This window comes from Ammospiza caudacuta, chromosome 23, assembly GCF_027887145.1.
Source record: "Ammospiza caudacuta isolate bAmmCau1 chromosome 23, bAmmCau1.pri, whole genome shotgun sequence".
NCBI lineage: Eukaryota > Metazoa > Chordata > Aves > Passeriformes > Passerellidae > Ammospiza > Ammospiza caudacuta.
The window spans coordinates 8126737-8142645 of NC_080615.1; the positions used below are offsets into that span (position 1 = coordinate 8126737).

The 15909-nt window shown below is 50.9% G+C and overlaps 2 protein-coding genes across 3 annotated transcripts; both read left to right on the plus strand.

Moving 5' to 3' along the window:
• Positions 1-800: 800 nt before the first annotated feature.
• Positions 801-6997, plus strand: MPZL2 (myelin protein zero like 2). Its single transcript, XM_058819152.1, has 6 exons — positions 801-1075; positions 2480-2646; positions 3478-3688; positions 4597-4750; positions 5553-5640; positions 6149-6997. The coding sequence occupies exons 1-5, from the start codon at positions 1027-1029 to the stop codon at positions 5611-5613; spliced, it is 642 nt and encodes a 213-aa protein (XP_058675135.1). The 5' UTR covers positions 801-1026; the 3' UTR covers positions 5614-5640; positions 6149-6997.
• A 1163-nt stretch (positions 6998-8160) lies between these two features.
• MPZL3 (myelin protein zero like 3) lies at positions 8161-15127 on the plus strand. 2 transcript variants are annotated; one of them, XM_058819155.1, is made up of 6 exons: positions 8161-8278; positions 9125-9291; positions 9674-9884; positions 10831-10996; positions 11830-11893; positions 14136-15127. In XM_058819155.1, the coding sequence occupies exons 1-6, from the start codon at positions 8200-8202 to the stop codon at positions 14157-14159; spliced, it is 711 nt and encodes a 236-aa protein (XP_058675138.1). In that variant the 5' UTR covers positions 8161-8199; the 3' UTR covers positions 14160-15127. The 2 variants fall into 2 exon arrangements, with proteins under 2 accessions (XP_058675138.1, XP_058675137.1); XM_058819154.1 differs by having other exon boundaries at positions 14160-15127.
• Positions 15128-15909: the final 782 nt, after the last annotated feature.

The window sequence follows — 15909 nt, forward strand, 5'->3', positions numbered from 1 at the left end:
TTCCCGGAAAATGGAGACCCTTGGTGTCCCAAATCACTCCATGAAAACGGAGATCCTTGGTGTCTCGGAGGCGTTTGCACACACGGGATTCCCGGCTCTGTTCTGGGGACAGCGCAGGGAGCTGACGGCCTCAGCGCTGTTTTTCCATCACCAAATCGCTGAAGGGAACCCTCAAACACCCCGAGGTTGGGGCACCATCCCCTTGCACCCCTGAAAGGGAAATCGGTACCAGGCACAAATGGAAGCGGTGACCTGGGATGACTTCTGGGACGATGATGAACCAGACACAAACACTGCCGCTCCAGTGATTTATGGCCCTCGAGTGTAAACATCCTCATTTTACCAACACACAGGCTCTGATTGGTTTCACACTCACAACAGCCACGTGCCGACTGCAGAATATTTTATGTCCCACGGAATTTCTCACTTATGGCCGGGCTGGGCCCATTTCCCACCTGATTTTTCCCAGAACTTCCCCGGCACCAGCCTCCCAATCCTTGGCTGCAACCAAGGAACATTCAAATCACTTTCGGGTAGGTGTCTGTGTTTGGTGGGACGTTTCCATCCCCTGGGTGAGGGCCCGCGCTGCGGCCACGGATTGTCAGTTTTGGGCTGCTCTTTTTAGGATCGTTTGCAGGGTTTTTTTCCGAACAAATGGCCCTCATTCCTTCGAGCCACCTATGAACACCTCCAGGCAAATCTTCTTTTACCTCCCACAAAAGGGGAGTGGTTTCGGGCGGCGGCTGGGAGGAGGAATGATTGCAACACCAAAGAGCAGGACAATATGGGAGGGAGAAGAAATTAATCTTACCTTGGGAATCGCTGATTTACGGCAGGAGCCAGCGAGGCAGGGCCGGGCACACCTTGGCAAGGAGCGCGCCGTGACTCGGGCAGGGAGCGCTCACCGTCCCCAGCCACAGGCCGGGCTGGGGGCAAGGAACCTGCCCCGTTTTGCTGGCAGGACTTCGAGAAACTCATCTTTTCCCCCAAGCGGATTTGCCTTTGCAGCCCGGATTTGTGTCCCCGATGCGCGCCTGGCTGCGCGCTGCGCTCGTCCTTGGGGCGCAGCTCCGAGGTAAGGAAGGAAACCTGTCCCGGCCCTCGCTCCCCTCTTCCGATCCCTGAAATTACTGAAATTATCCCCAGGGCTGAGGCTTTTCCCCGTCCCTGCTGCCATTCTTCCTGCGCGGGGTTCGCTGGAAGTGGCACGAAGAGGTTGGGTTTCTTCCCCAACAGGTTTGGGCGTATTCGGCAGGAAAGCACCGATCTCCTCCGCTGATTTCCTCCTCAGCTCCGCTTTCAAAGTCTTTTTCTCTCCTGCTGGAATCTGAACTTTACACCCAGCCTTTCTTTTTTTTTTTTTTTTTTTTTTTTTTTTTTTTTTTTTTTTTTTTTTTTTTTTTTTTCCCTCTACCTTTGTTCCTAAACAGTCGGGGATTGTCCAGGAGCTCCGGCCTCAGATCCTTTACACAGCAAAGACTCCAGACCGACACGAAACTCACCTGAATTTTTCACTGGTTTATATCAGAACAACTGGATTTTAACGAAACACATCCTCCTTTCCCAAATGCATCAGCACACGGATGTAATCTGGCTTGAAAAAAAGTATTATATTCTTATTTGTCGCTTAGTTCTTTTCAAGGAGTTTAAAACAAAAAGATTTGGCACCGAATCCGTGTATGAGCAACGTGATCTCTGCCAATGAGGTTTTTCACGTGGGAATGCTTTCAGTGCTTTGGCATTCAAGTATTTTTCCCTTTGAGATAAGGAATTATTTGGAAGGAAGTATTTAGTCATTAATTATTTCCAAATACATCTTTATTTTGAAGCTATATTTTAAAACCCTAGAAAAGCTTTTTGGTTTTTTGCTTGAATCACACTGGGTTATCTTCTTAATGTGACAGGATATTAATATTTTCTATTTCCTTCTCTAGCAAACCATTATTTTTTCTTAATTTTCACTCTCCTCCTTTCCTTTCCATGCTCTCCCTCCTGCTGGTTGTCCCTCTTCCAGGAGAGCATCGTTCACTCGATGCTCACTTATTTTTAAAGCAGCGGCCATGGTGGTTGTGGTGATGTTTCTTGGAAAAACAAATCCACGTCTTCCTTGAGGATTTCCTCTAGACCCGGCTGAATTTACCTGCAGCTGCCCAGCTTTATAAAGCCTCTAAAACTGGCTCTGGATATACCTGTAGGAGCAGTTCCACCGTGGTGTGCACGAGGCTGAGGAGAAAGTGTAGAAAGGCAGTAGAAAGTGTAGAAAGGGAAGTTCTGGCATGGGAAATAGCAATTATTGGGTGAGTTCAGTCCAGTTTGAATGGGTTTTTCTGAATAAACAGGCAGGATCACCCCCTTTGAAATGCCTGAGCCACTCAGGCCATGCCTTGCCAGCGCTGATAAGGCTCCCGGGGATCTAAAGGCGATAAGAGCAGGGATGAGCTCACTCTGACACTGATTTCCCCCCGTGTTTGCCCTGCAGCGCTGTGGCTGGCGGCAGCAGTGGAAGTTCACACTGCCAAGGAGGTGGTGGCCGTGAACGGCACCAACCAGCGGCTGAAATGCACCTTCTCCAGCAGCAGCCCCGTGAGCCAGCAGCTGTCCGTGAGCTGGAACTTCCAGCCCGAGGACCTGAGCGCCCACGAGCCGGTGAGTGAGACCCCTGTGCTCCATTCCAGGGGTTCCCCTCACCCCAAAACCCAGAGCTGGGTGAGCAGTGAGTGAGACCCCTGTGCTCCATTCCAGGGGCTCCTCTCACCCCAAAACCCAGAGCTGGGTGAGCAGTGAGTGAGACCCCTGTGCTCCATTCCAGGGGTTCCCCTCACCCCAAAACCCAGCACTGGGTGAGCAGTGAGACCCCTGTGCTCCATTCCAGGCGTTCCCCTCACCCCAAAACCCAGAGCTGGGTGAGCAGTGAGTGAAACCCCTGTGCTCCATTCCAGAGGTTCCTCTCACCCCAAAACCCAGAGCTGGATGAGCAGTGAGACCCCTGTGCTCCATTCCAGGGGCTCCTCTCACCCCAAAACCCAGAGCAGGGTGAGCAGTGAGTGAAACCCCTGTGCTCCATTCCAGGGGCTCCTCTCACCCCAAAACCCAGAGCTGGGTGAGCAGCGAGTGAGATCCCTGTGCTCCATTCCAGGGGCTCCTCTCACCCCAAAAACCCAGCAGTGGGTGAGCAGTAAATGGGTACAGTCACACCCCAAACCCACAAGTACATCTGAGCTTTCATCACTTGCAGTGATTAATGCGAGTCCTGTTTATAGACCCTGCCTAAAAAACGCAAAACGCTCTCATGTTTAGTTTTGGGTGGTCAGGTTAAAATATTTGTGGCTTTACGAAGCTGGACCTGCTGCACCTGATGAGACTTCAGGAATCTCCCAGGTCCCTTCCAGCCCAGGCCATTGGATGTTCCTGTAACTTTTGCAGGTATTTTACTGCCAGTGACTTTTGCAGGTATTTTACTGCCAGTGACTTTTGCAGGTATTTTACTACCTGAAGGAGCCCTACCAGCCCCCCTCGGGAAGGTTTAAGGACCGAGTCACCTGGGATGGGAACATTGAGCGCCACGACGTTTCCATCATGGTCTGGAACCTGAAGCCCAGTGACAACGGGACCTTCACCTGCCAGGTGACAAACTGGCCAGACGTCTATGGCACCATCGGGGAGGTGCGGCTCCGGGTTGTGCAGAAAGGTGAGAGGCCAAAAACCCCCCAGAGGTCGTGTGGGTTTTAGCAGAGTGACCTTCTGGGAAAACCATGGGAGAAAAGGGGCTGTAAGTTGTGAAAAATGCGTTACTTTATGATTGGCTTGTCACAAATATTAAAATGAATATTATATGTGTTGTGTTAGAAAGTGATGCCGTGTTAATTTTCTTAAGTAGTGTGTTAAATATAGTTTTAGGTTATAATGTTAGGTTATAAGTTAACGTTATAAGGTTACAAGGTTATTGGGTATTATTAGGTTATAAGTTTTAGGTTATATATAGTTTCAGGTTATAATGTTACAATAGAAATGATGCTGTGTAAGACTTTTTGAAAGGGAGGTACTCACACTGAGATGGCAGCCACAGGACACCTGAGTCTTCCAGAGAAAGAGAATTTATTGCTCCCTTATCAGAAGAAATGAACTTCTTCCTGCCTTGCTCAGTCCTAAAGACGCTGTCAGGATTCAGAGGCAGAAGCTGACACTGCCCAGCCAGAATCCTGTGTTTGAATGGAATTTATGCATCATGGATGAGCTGCATGAATATCCAACAGGCTGTTGCTTTTAAGGGTTAATCCTCTGTTCACGTGGGTCCTTTTTCAGGCTTATTTTGCCCAGAAGGAGGGACCCAGACTGTCCATAACCCTTTGTTTTTATTGTCTCATATTGTCCTAATCCTAATTGTCCAAATTATTATTACTCTAATTAAATTACTATTTTTATAACCATTTTATTGCTATTAAACTTTTAACATTTTAAAAACAAGTGATTTTCACAAGCAGGAAGCATGAGGGGAGAAGAGGAGCCTGAGGAAAGGTTTCATTCACACACACAGCATCCCAGCCTCGCTCCCCCTGTGCGTCCCTCTGCTTCACTCGCCTGTCTCTCCCCACGCAGTGAGCTTCTCAGAAATCCATTTCCTGGCCGTGGCCATCGGCTCTGCCTCTGGGCTGATGATCATCGTGGTGATAGCCGTGATCATCTGCCGGCAGCACCGCAGGAAGGCGCGAGACAGGAGGGCGGAGGCGGCCGAGGCGGCGGACAGCGAGCGGTGAGAGAGGGCAGGGGGCTCCTGGGACAGCCTGGACTGTTTATTTCCACGGCCCTTCTGAATGCTTGGCCAGTCCATCTCCATGGCTCTTCTGAATCCTTGGCCAGTCCATCTCCATGGCCTTTCTGAATCCTTGGCCAGTTCATCCCCATGGCCTTTCTGAATCCTTGGCCAGTTTATCTCCATTGCCTTTCTGAATCCTTGGCCAGTTTATCCCCATGGCCCTCCTGAATTCTTGGCCAGTTTATCCCCATGGCCCTTCTGAATTTTTGGCCTTTATCTCCATGGCCTTCCTGAATTCTTGGCCAGTTCATCCCCATGGCCCTCCTGAATTCTTGGTCAGTTTATCCCCATGGCCTTCCTGAATTCTTGGCCAGTTCATCCCCATGGCCCTCCTGAATTCTTGGTCAGTTTATCCCCATGGCCTTCCTGAATTCTTGGCCAGTTCATCCCCATGGCCCTCCTGAATTCTTGGCTTGGACCATGCATGGGGCATCCACTATGCAAAACTGCCAACCCAATTAGTGATAATTGGCTGAACAGAGCCCCAGGATGGGCCAGCTCTGGAGCCCTCCTCTGGCTCTTGCCCTTCTCAGTGGCTCCTCACTCAGAAGGACACAGCTGCTGTGGTGGTGGAGGGGAGATGACCACCCTGTCCCCTGAGCTGTGGTCACCACTGGTGTGGCACACTCACCACGTCACCTTGGGTGTGCTGTGTGTGACTCAGGACATCCTGCTGCTCTGCCTGACACTCAATTGGGCTTTTTTTTTTTCTCTTTTTTCCCTCCCATTGTTATAACAGTAAAGAAAAGGAGAGCCTGAAGATGGGGGAAAAGAAGGAATCCATTCCATTGGAAGATTAAAGGTCTTTGCTGGTGTGCACAATGCAGGTACCCATCCAAACCTTCTCTAATTAATGTCTCAGTGCTCCTGTGGACTCTCCAAGACATTCCCTCGGGTACTTCCCTGCTGTTCACAGTCAGAACTGAGGCCACAGTCACACTTTGCTGTTGAGGATCCTTCAGGGACAGCTGAACAATCTCTGAACAATCACAGCATCTTTAATGTACAAGACATTCCTCCACCCTGGTGTTGAGGAGCATTTGTAGGAAAGCCATTGTTGCTGCTTTCCGTGGCATTCCTGCTTTGTAGATGAAGAGGAATGAATTACTCCCCTTTTGTCAGTTTGAAATCTGCTTTTTGATTACTTTAACCTTTATTGTTTTAAAATTGCATCAGGAAGTCTGGCACTGCCTCCACATTCATTGTCTTTCCTTAAACGTGTCAGCACAAATTTTACCCACAGGTTCTGAGGTCAGCAGTTACCTCTATTATTTTGCCTTTTGACAATAACCCTGAGTAATGGATGTTTGTTTTTCTTACAATCTTTCTTCTCAGGTGCTTCCAAAGCAGCTGGTGAAAGCTTGTAATTTGGGGTGTTAGAACAAAGCTGGATTACAGACGCCCCACGCTACCCATGTGGGGCTCTGCTCAACCTGAAAGTCTTGCATGGAAAGAGGGTGACTTTACATGAGCTGTGAGTTCCCTTCGGTGAAGCACAGCAGGAGGATCCTGCCCCACGAACAAAGAACTTCTCCTTCATCTTCTCACCTGTGGAATGGGAGCTTCTCTGGAAGTGCCAAGACTGACTGGACAGGGGCTGGGAGGTGTTTGAGCAGATGCACTCCTGCACCTTGGAAACCACAACGTGCCTTTGTTTTAAACCTGCCCTGGTTTCATCCCCTGAGACTCTCCCTGGCACCCTGAGAAGGAAGACTGAGCAGTTGAGGTCTCAGCTGGTACAACAAGCGTCCTTGGAATCCCTTTTCTACATTAGATGGACAGAGGTGGAGCTGGGCAAGGTGTGCTGGTTGTTACCAGGGATGACATTCACCAGCCAGGGTGCTCTGCACATCCTTCTCTGGCAGCTTTGGGAGAATCTGGGGACTGAGGAGAGTTTTCTGCCCGGCTTCAGCAGCTCCATTCTGTTCCCATTCCCATTCCCAGTATCCCAGTGCTCCCCCTGTTCCCAGTCTCACTATCCCAGCGTTCTCCCTGCTCCACAAACCTGGAACCCACAGAGTTCTAAGGGTGTCTGAGCAGCCCCAAAGGGATCCTGTTACAGTATTTACCCAGCCCTAAATCACAGCATTGGCCTCTTTGTTTGTAGAATGTTTTTATGGCTTTATAAGCTGTGAAGTGCCAGCGTTCCCTGGCTCTTCCCTGGCTGTTTTCATTTGCACTCACCTGTGTTGTAAATAAAGGCACCTTGCTGAGAGCTGGGCTGGTGTGGAGGGGGGCTGTGACCTGGGGACCCTGAAACCTCAGATGAGCAGATTTGCACAGTTTGTCCCCAAAATTGGATTTGTTTCCCTGTGTGCAACAAACCAATAATGAAATACTTCAGGGAGAATGAAATACCTTCAGAAGAGCCCAAGCCTGGGTGGGTGCTTGGTGGTGTCCCACAAATCCAGCACATCCACTGGACTTTTACCAGCATTTTTTGTGCACAGAATTCAGAGTTAGTAACTCTCCAAGTCCAGCCTTTCTCTTACAATGGGTTGTTAATTCCCATACAAGTTATGTCACCCCAGCCAACTCCTACCCCTGCTCAGGGGCAGGCTCTTCACCTGGCCGGGCTCTTTTTGGCCTGTACATGTGATTTTTGGTATTATAACCAAGATAGTTCAGCTCCAGGATATACAAACCTCAGGTATAGGACGGAGGTTAGCAACACAGACACACATCAGCATATTGATTTATTACATCCCTAAAACTTGTCAGTTCCAGGGTGTCCTTGGCTGAGGGATGTGGCTGTTCTGTTCCCCTGATTAGGTCTCTCTTTTTTGCTGATTGTGCTTGAAAATATACAAAGATCCCACAGTGAGGAACATCCTGACTAAATAATGTAATCCTGACACATTCCTCATTGTGTGGCACGCAAAAAACCAAAGCTCAGTAAGCAGGCTGGCGGTGACAGTGACAGGAGCCACCAGGGGATTTGGGGACAAACAGGGTGGCTGCGCTGGACCTTTCCCAACAGGACCACCCAGGTGTACCCAGGGGTATTCAGATATTCCCAGGTGTGCCCAGGTGCTCCCAGGTGTACCCCAGTATTTCCAGGTGTACCCAGGTATTCCCAGCCAGGTGTTCCACCCAGGTGTACCCAGGTGTGCTATGGCATTCCCAGGTGTGCCCAGGTGTTCCACCCAGGTGTGCCCAGGTATTCCCAGCCAGGTGTTCCCAGGTGTATCCAGGTGTGCCCAGGTGTGCTATGGCATTCCCAGGTGTATCCAGGTGTGCCCAGGTGTGCTATGGCATTCCCAGGTGTGCCCAGGTGTCCCACCCAGGTGTACCCAGAGCTACCCAGGCGCCGCGGCCATTTCGGGGCTGCCCCGCCCTCACCTGCGCCAGGTGAGCGCCATGTTCCGGGGCTGAGCCCTGCCGGGATGCGGCGCCCAGGGGCGGCGGGGCCCGGCGGCCGCCTCCTCCTCCTCCTCCTCCCGCGGGGGGCTCTGCTGCTGCTCGGTACCGGGGGGCTCCGGGCTGGGATGGGACGGGAGCGGCGGTGCTCGGGGGGTCCCGCGCTGGAACCGGGCCGGGAGCGCTCGGGATGCGGCTCCGGGGGCAGGGGAGGCTCGGGCAGGGCGGTCCCGGTACTCTGGAGGAGCAGAGAAACTCGGGAAGAGCCGTCCCGGAGCAGGGGAGGCTCGGGCAGGCTGGTCCCGGTACTCTGGAAAAGCCGGGAAGCTCGGGAAGAGCCGTCCCGGGGCAGGGGAGACTCGGGCAGAGAGATTGATCCCGGTACTCTGGAGGAGCAGAGAAACTCGGGAAGAGCCGTCCCGGGGCAGGGGAGGCTCGGGCAGAGATTGATCCCGGTACTCTGGAGGAGCAGAGAAGCTCGGGAAGAGCCGTCCCGGGGCAGGGGAGGCTCGGGACCGCCCGGGTTGAACGGGGCAGAGGCGGCCGCGCACCCTGGGAACGGGAACCGAAAGAATCTGGAGCTGTGGGGAGACTTTTGACCCGGTGCGTGTGAAATCCAGGCGCTGTGGCCAGAACCGCAGGGCAGAACTGCTCCAAGTCCCTAAAGCTGGTGCTTGGTGACTCCTCAGAGGCCCCGCTGATTCCATTTCTCAGCTCCTTGTCGCCAAATCCGAACATTCCTGGTTGTGCTGCCCCGGTGCCTCATTTGGGGCCGGTTCCAGACCCACTGAGAACAGGGCAGGGGAGATTTCTGCTTTCCTGCAAATTTCAGTGCTGGGGAGGGAGTCACAGCTGTGCTTTAGTTCTGCACACGTGTCGGTATTTTTGGGACAATTCGGCACCTCACATGTAGCACAAAATGAATCCCTCCTTTTGTTCCCCTTCCATCAGGTGTCTGCAATGCTCTCTCCCTGGAAATTAAAGTCAATCCTAAAGTCCGAGCTTTTGTGGGCGAGCAAGCGCTGCTGAAATGCTCCTTCAGATCCAGCTCCCCCATCACCGAGAGCCTGCTGGTGGACTGGACTTACCGGCCCCTCGCTGGGGGCCAGATGGAGACAGTAGGTGGAACAGGGCCAAAATCAGAATTTTCTGTTTGCTTTGCTGGGCTGCTGCCTCACTTTGCGGTTTGGGACTCTCGTTGTTGCCTTGTTCCCCCTGTAAAATTCCTTTGTGTTCTCTGGGGGGAAGAAAATATCCCAGGTAAATACAAAATGGCATAATAATGATAAAGTAGATAAATTTAGGGGGTTGTCACAAGTGCTGCACTGCGCAGGATGGCTGTAAAGATTCAGTTGGTGGCTTTATTTCTCTTATATAGGAAATATTCTTCCTGACTTCTTAATGTAACATTATTCCTATTTTTGCAATGCAGAAGCAGTTCACTCTGCTATCTTGCACGAGTGTTCTGTTGCCACAATCCCTGCCTTTCCCTCCTCGCAGATTTTCCACTATCGCTCGGTCCCACACCCCACAACAGCGGGGAGGTTCAAGGACAGGATAATCTGGGTTGGGAACGTTGCTAACGGCGACGCCTCCATCGCCATCCAGAGCCCAGAGCTCAGTGACAACGGGACATTCATCTGCAGCGTGAAGAACCCTCCAGATGTTTATCACAACATCCCCCAGACCGTGCTGCTGGTGACAGAGCGGGGTAAGGCTCCCTGCCCTGGCTTTGGCCTCACCCCTGTGACAAAAGTGGCTTTGTGGGATCCTGGAATCCCGAGCATCACGTGGGAAATGCTCCCTGGACTTCCACGCTGGAGTTTCAGCAGGGGCTGCCCCAGCCCCGCTCTCTGAGCTCAGTGCTTTGAGATTTGATTGCTTTGCTGAATTGATTTGGGGCAGGAAGGGATGGGGGGAGCTGTGGTGACAGCAGAAATCAAAAGTGTCCCTTTGTTCAGGAGTCTCAGCCTCCACAAATTACGGCAGAACAAGTTAAACATTGAGGAAACGCCGGCCTAAAAATAATCCCCACATCACAAGCGCTGATTGTCAGCACCAATTTCCTCATCTGCCCTGCGTGCCAGCCCTGCCCCAAATTCCCAGCTCAGCGTGCTGATAGAACTGTGCCGTGCCTTCCTCTGCAGCTCCTGAGCCCTGAGCCTGGGCTGGGCTGGGGGTCAGGAGCCCCAGGGTTTGGAGACAGGAGCCCCAGGGTTTGGAGTCAGGAACCTCACAGGTGTGGGGACAGGAGCCCCATGGATTTGGGGACCTCAGGTTTGGGGACAGGAACCCTGCGGGTTTGGGGACTGCAGGTCTGGGGACAGGAGTCCCACAGGTTTGGGGACAGGAACCCCACAGATTTGGGAACTGCAGGTTTGGGGACCTCAGGTTTGAGGACAAGAGCCCCACAGGTTTGGTGGCAGGAGTCCCATAGGTTTGGGGACAGGAGCCTCACAGATTTGGGTACCTCAGATTTGGGGACAGGAGCCCTGCAGATGTGGGGACTGCAGATTTGGGGACAGGAGCCCTGCAGACATGGGGACAGGCTGTTCCCAGCCTGCCAGCCCCGTGTCCCACATGGAAGGGCCACCAGGCTGTGCCCTGGCTGGGGTTTGTCCCAGGGCTCAGCCACACCATGCCTCGCTGTGTTCCAGGCCTGGCCTTCCAGCTGAGCTCAGCAGCTCTGCTCTCCATCCTGGTGTTCCTCCCTTCTGCCCTTGTGGTCGTCCTGCTGCTGGTGAGGATGGGGAGGAAATTCCGGCTGCTGAAGGAGAAAGGAAAATATGGCTACAAGAAATCCTCTATTGAAGTGTCTGATGAGTAAGTCCTGGCTGCAGGCTGGAGCCTGTATTTCCACTTTGGGGTGTTGGCTCAGGCACGAGGGATGATTTCCCCACTGTCCTCCAGTGCAGCTCAGTCACTGGGATGTGCTGCTCACCCAGCAGGCAGAAAGCTCTGGGAAATCCCTGAGCTGGAGCACAGACCCAGAGCTGCACATCCCCTGTGTGCTGCACAGACCCAGAGCTGCACAGACCCTGTGTGCTGCACAGACCAGTGCTGCACAGACCAGTGCTGCTCATCCCCTGTGTGCTGCACAGACCCAGTGCTGCACATCCCCTTGTGCTGCCATTCGTGTGAGCAGAGCTGTGGAGCTGAGGAACGTTGGGCTCAGACATATTTCACTTCTGTAATGAGGTTTATCTGAGCCTGAGTCAGCAGGATCTTTTGCATGAGAGATTTGTGTGGTGCTTTTGGGGTGAAGTCCCTATAACAGCAAATCAAACCCAATAATGCCAGCTGTGGTGAGCTGAGCAGGGCTGCCAGGTGCTGAAGGAGCCTTGGAGACTGAACTCCCTTCTGCTGAACTCCTTGCAAAATGATTTTGTTTTACTGCAGTCTTTTAATTATTTGATTGGTGGTGTAAGATTTGCCAGTCAAAAAGCAACCTTTGTTTTCATTTGTTGTTTTCATTTCACCTTCAAAATGAGGCATCTGGCAGCTTTCAGTCCTTTTGGCTTTGCTGAGCTGACTTAAAGGCTTTTCCTCACCATGAAAACCCTTCAGTGCCGTGCGGTACCACCAGAATTCACAGTCCAGGGGTGGCACTGGGGTGTCTGGGGGGAAGTCCAGCCTGATGCTGTGCTTTTCTGCAGGCCTGAGCACCCAGACGGGGCTGGCTGCGGGGGGAAGCTCAAGGAGTGGTGCATGAACTGCGTGGTAAGTGAAAATTGCTGTTTTCACTGCGGTTTTGCCAATGTGGGTGCTCCAATGAGGTGCTGAGAGCAGCAGGCAGAGTGTCCCAACACCTCTGGGTGTCCAAGCTGTCCCAAAGGCTCCTCAGAGTGAGAGCTGCTGGCTGTGCTGCTGGGGGAGCTCTCCTGAGATCCATCAAACTGATTTTTCTGGACTCGATGGACTCAAAGCTGTCATTTGGAGATGGCAAATCAGGGGTGCAGTGGCAGCTGCCGTGGGGGCTCTTTGGGGGCTCTGCAGGAGCAGTTTGGGGCTGGCAATGCTGTGCTGGGAAAGTGTGACCGTGCTCACAGGGGTCTCAGGTTGAGGGGAGAGACGAGAATTTGACTCCATGTTTCAGAAGGCTTGATTTATTATTTTATGATATATATTACATTAAAACTATACTAAAGAGTAGAAGAAAAAAGTTTCATCTCAGAAGGCAAGCTAAGCTAAGAATAGAAAAACAAAGAACGATAACAAAGGTTTGTGGCTCAGACAGACAGTTTGTGGCACAGCTGACTGTGATTGGCCATTAATTAGAAACAGCCACATGAGACCAATCCCAGATGCACCTGTTGCATCCCACAGCAGCAGATAATCAATGTTTACAATTTGTCCCTGAGGCCTCTCAGCTTCTCAGGAGGAAAAATCCTAAGGAAAGATTTTTAATGAGAAGATGTCCGTGACAGGGAAGGCAGGCTGCGACCCCTCAGCCCTCTGCGTTTTCTTCCTCCTTTCACCTCCTTTTCGCCCCGGCAGAGCATTGCTAAACCCTGGCGGTTGGTTTGTTTGTTTCTGCTTTTTGTTTGTGGTGCTCTCCGAAGTGCTGGCTGCCTTCTAATCCTGCTGCTCCCCCGGCCAGCCCGGCAGCAGCTCCTGTTATTGAGGTGCCTGCGCTCCAGCCCCGGAGTGGTTTTGCCACCTGCCGCCCTCGTTGTGTGTGAGTCCTGCTCTCTGGAATGGGAGCCACATTCCAGGGCAATGCCCGATTGGAGAGGGCTTTCATTGTCTGTGTGTCCTGCAGAGCTCATTTCCCTCTGGGGCACCGGTGCCTCTCCTGCACACGCTCAGGACGTGAGTTAAGGAGGGTTTAAATACGTGTTGTTTGAGCCACTCTCCTAATGCCAGTGATTTTAAACTGCCCTAAATGCCCAAGCCTTCAGACAGGCGTGTGCTGATGGTTTCTATGAGATACAGGATGAGAAACAGGCAATTATGTAAGTTGGACATAAAATATTTACAGTTCTGCATTAGACACGGCAGGCACTGAGCCGCGCTGTTGGGAACGAGGGTTTGGAGAGGAGCGGGAAGCAGGAAACGCCTCGGGCCAGAGGTGGGAGGGCTGTTCAGGTGATGTTCTGGAATCAGGGAGGTGCCAGGAGGAGAGATGGGGAAGGATGGAGCCCCAGCTTGGTGAGGAAATGCTGTCAGGACATGGGAGATGTTAAAAGTTGAAAACTGTCCTCTCATCCCTTGGGAGGAGTGGGATTGGAATGATAAAATCCTGCTGCTTTCATGGCAGTGCTCCGCCGGGTTTGATCCTTTGCTGTCTGATACTGAAATATTTATCTCTGAAATATTTATCTGATCAGGTCTCTGAGAATGCTGCCCTCTCACTTTAACAATTCTGCATGTTTGGAGCTCCTCCAATGTGCTTTTTCATGCTCCGTACGTGACCAGACAAAATTGCAAAGCCAATGGAAAATCCCTTTAGATTGCGATGGGTGTCAGTGAGATTGGCCTTGCAGAGCTGAGCTGTTGGGTGAGCTCAGGGCTGCAGAGCTGCCTGTGGGACACCATCGAACCTGCTGTGCTTACAGCAACCAGGGGCTTCTGAAAGTGGCTGAAAACCAATAATTGGCGCTGCTCAGGGCTGTCTCTGCAGGGCCCTGCTGCACCTTCTGCTTCATTTTTAGCTGCTGCTTCTCCTAAAACACATTTCATGTGGGTTATAGCATGATGGTTGTGTCTGGGAGAAGTCAAACAGATTCAGTATTTATATTTATATTTATATTTATATTTATATTTATATTTATATTTATATTTATATTTATATTTATATTTATATTTATATTTATATTTATATTTATATTTATATTTATAGCAGTGGTTTTCCAGGTCCCCTGGCCTGTGCAAGCACAGCAGGATTTTTGGGAAGCATTTCAGAAGCTCAGCCTTTGCCTGAGCTCATGGTTTGGTTCATTTTCTTCACACATAATCTCAGTTTCTCTCCTTGTTCCCCGTCTAGGACACAGATGAGGAAGATCCCTACTGACCAAAGCTGTGCAAAAAGACCAAAATTACAGCACTGAAAATCTTGGTTAGACCCTTCCAGAGGCTGCTGGGTGACCAGTGCAGACTGAAGGACGTTCTCTGCTCTCAGTGGATTGGAGGAATAATGCTGATGGGATAATTCACTTCCATTTAAACACAAAATAATGATGTTCTAAAAATCTTTCTAATTTATTGGGGAAAAGAAAATTTCTCGCCCTCGGATCTGCGGGGCCCAGAGAAGCCTCAGTGCCCACAGTGCCAATGTGCCTTGGTTTTCCTGCAAGCTGCTTTGGTTCATTGGTTTGGTTTTTTGGTGACATCCCTCTTTTCCTGAGCCCTGGAAATCCAACTTTTTGAAGTAAAGGCTGCTCCAGCTCTCTGGGCACTGCCAAGGTTTGTTCTCAGGATTTTTGGAACATACTGACTCACAGCAGTTTGATGAAGTGATACCTGGCATCCTCTGTGCTGGAGTGAAGAGAACCTACTGCTTTTGAAGTATTTTTTATTATTCAGCTGCACCACTGGGTACTGCTCCTTCTACCTGTAGAAGCGAAGCACAATTCATAGAAAACAATTTTATTTTCTTCTTTTTTGAAATCAGAAATGCAAATGGGGACTCTGTTTCTGGGGACACACAACCCCATCTACCTCAGCCATGGACTCAAGCACTGCCAAAGGAATGTTCTGGTTGCAGTAGTTGTTTTCTTCCTCCCTTCTTCTGGGACCTGCTTTAGGGAAATGGTTAATTGTGAAGCAATTACTTCCCCTTGGTGGTGAAGGGCATTTCCTCTTTCACCAGCCTTGTCCATCATGAATGGCAGACAGCAGTGGGATTCATTCACTCAATCCCTAAAAAGCTGCTTTCTTTCTGTATCACTCAAATATTCTCCTTTCACAGACGTGCTCCAGGTTTACTGCTGATTTTGCTGTGCAATTACCAATAAATTCCATTACTCCATTCTGGGCTGTGGGTCTGTTTATTTGGCTAAATACAGCTGAACCCATAAAACTGCCATCCTGAGGTGTAAAAATTGTCACTTGGTGATGGGTGAAGGTTTGTAGGGAGCAGATTTAACCCTAAAGAGGACAAGTCCCCCCCTTGAGCATCTGTGCTGGCTGCAGCTTTCAGGTGTGGTGAGGCTGTCCCTGAGAAGTAGGTCAGCTGTAGATCTGTGCTCCAGATAAAAACATATCCCCCCTCTCTCCTATACAGCAATATTTCAAGTGTTTGTGCTCCCTGGCGACACAACATCTCTGTCAGCCAAACCTTCCCTGGGAAAGGCTGCTGGGATCACAGAGCCTGGGGAAGTGGCTTTGCTGTTCCCCTCTCAGCACTCACGACTTCCCCTGGGGAACCAGAGGCTCCTTTTTGCTGCAAAATGCTGCATTTCAGCTGTGCCTCCTTGGCCAGGAGTCTGCTGCATCCTGGGCAAGTGTTCCTGCTGCAAAGCTGAGCTGCCACCCTGGAGCTGTGCATGCTGCTGAGCTTTCTCCTCCTCTGCCACCCATATGGGAATGTCTTGGTGTGCTGATGCAGACAAGGAGACATAAAAGAAAGGCCTTAGAAAATCAGGCCTAAATTTCCAGCTAAATTACCTGAAATCAGGCCTAAATTTCCAGCTAAATTACCTGAAATCAGGCTAATCGGCTGGCCTGATACTCCTCAGTGCAGTTGCTTGTAAGTTCTCATAATTTACCCAAACAATCTATTCTAGTAAGGAAAA

Coding starts and splice junctions, on each gene's coding strand:
- MPZL2 (XM_058819152.1), top strand. CDS start 1,027: ATGCGCGCCTGGCTGCGCGCTGCGCTCGTCCTTGGGGCGCAGCTCCGA. Junction 2,647..3,477: donor ACCTGAGCGCCCACGAGCCG/GTGAGTGAGACC, acceptor TGACTTTTGCAG/GTATTTTACTACCTGAAGGA. Junction 3,689..4,596: donor GCTCCGGGTTGTGCAGAAAG/GTGAGAGGCCAA, acceptor CTCCCCACGCAG/TGAGCTTCTCAGAAATCCAT.
- MPZL3 (XM_058819154.1), top strand. CDS start 8,200: ATGCGGCGCCCAGGGGCGGCGGGGCCCGGCGGCCGCCTCCTCCTCCTC. Junction 9,885..10,830: donor GCTGCTGGTGACAGAGCGGG/GTAAGGCTCCCT, acceptor GCTGTGTTCCAG/GCCTGGCCTTCCAGCTGAGC. Junction 10,997..11,829: donor TCTATTGAAGTGTCTGATGA/GTAAGTCCTGGC, acceptor GCTTTTCTGCAG/GCCTGAGCACCCAGACGGGG.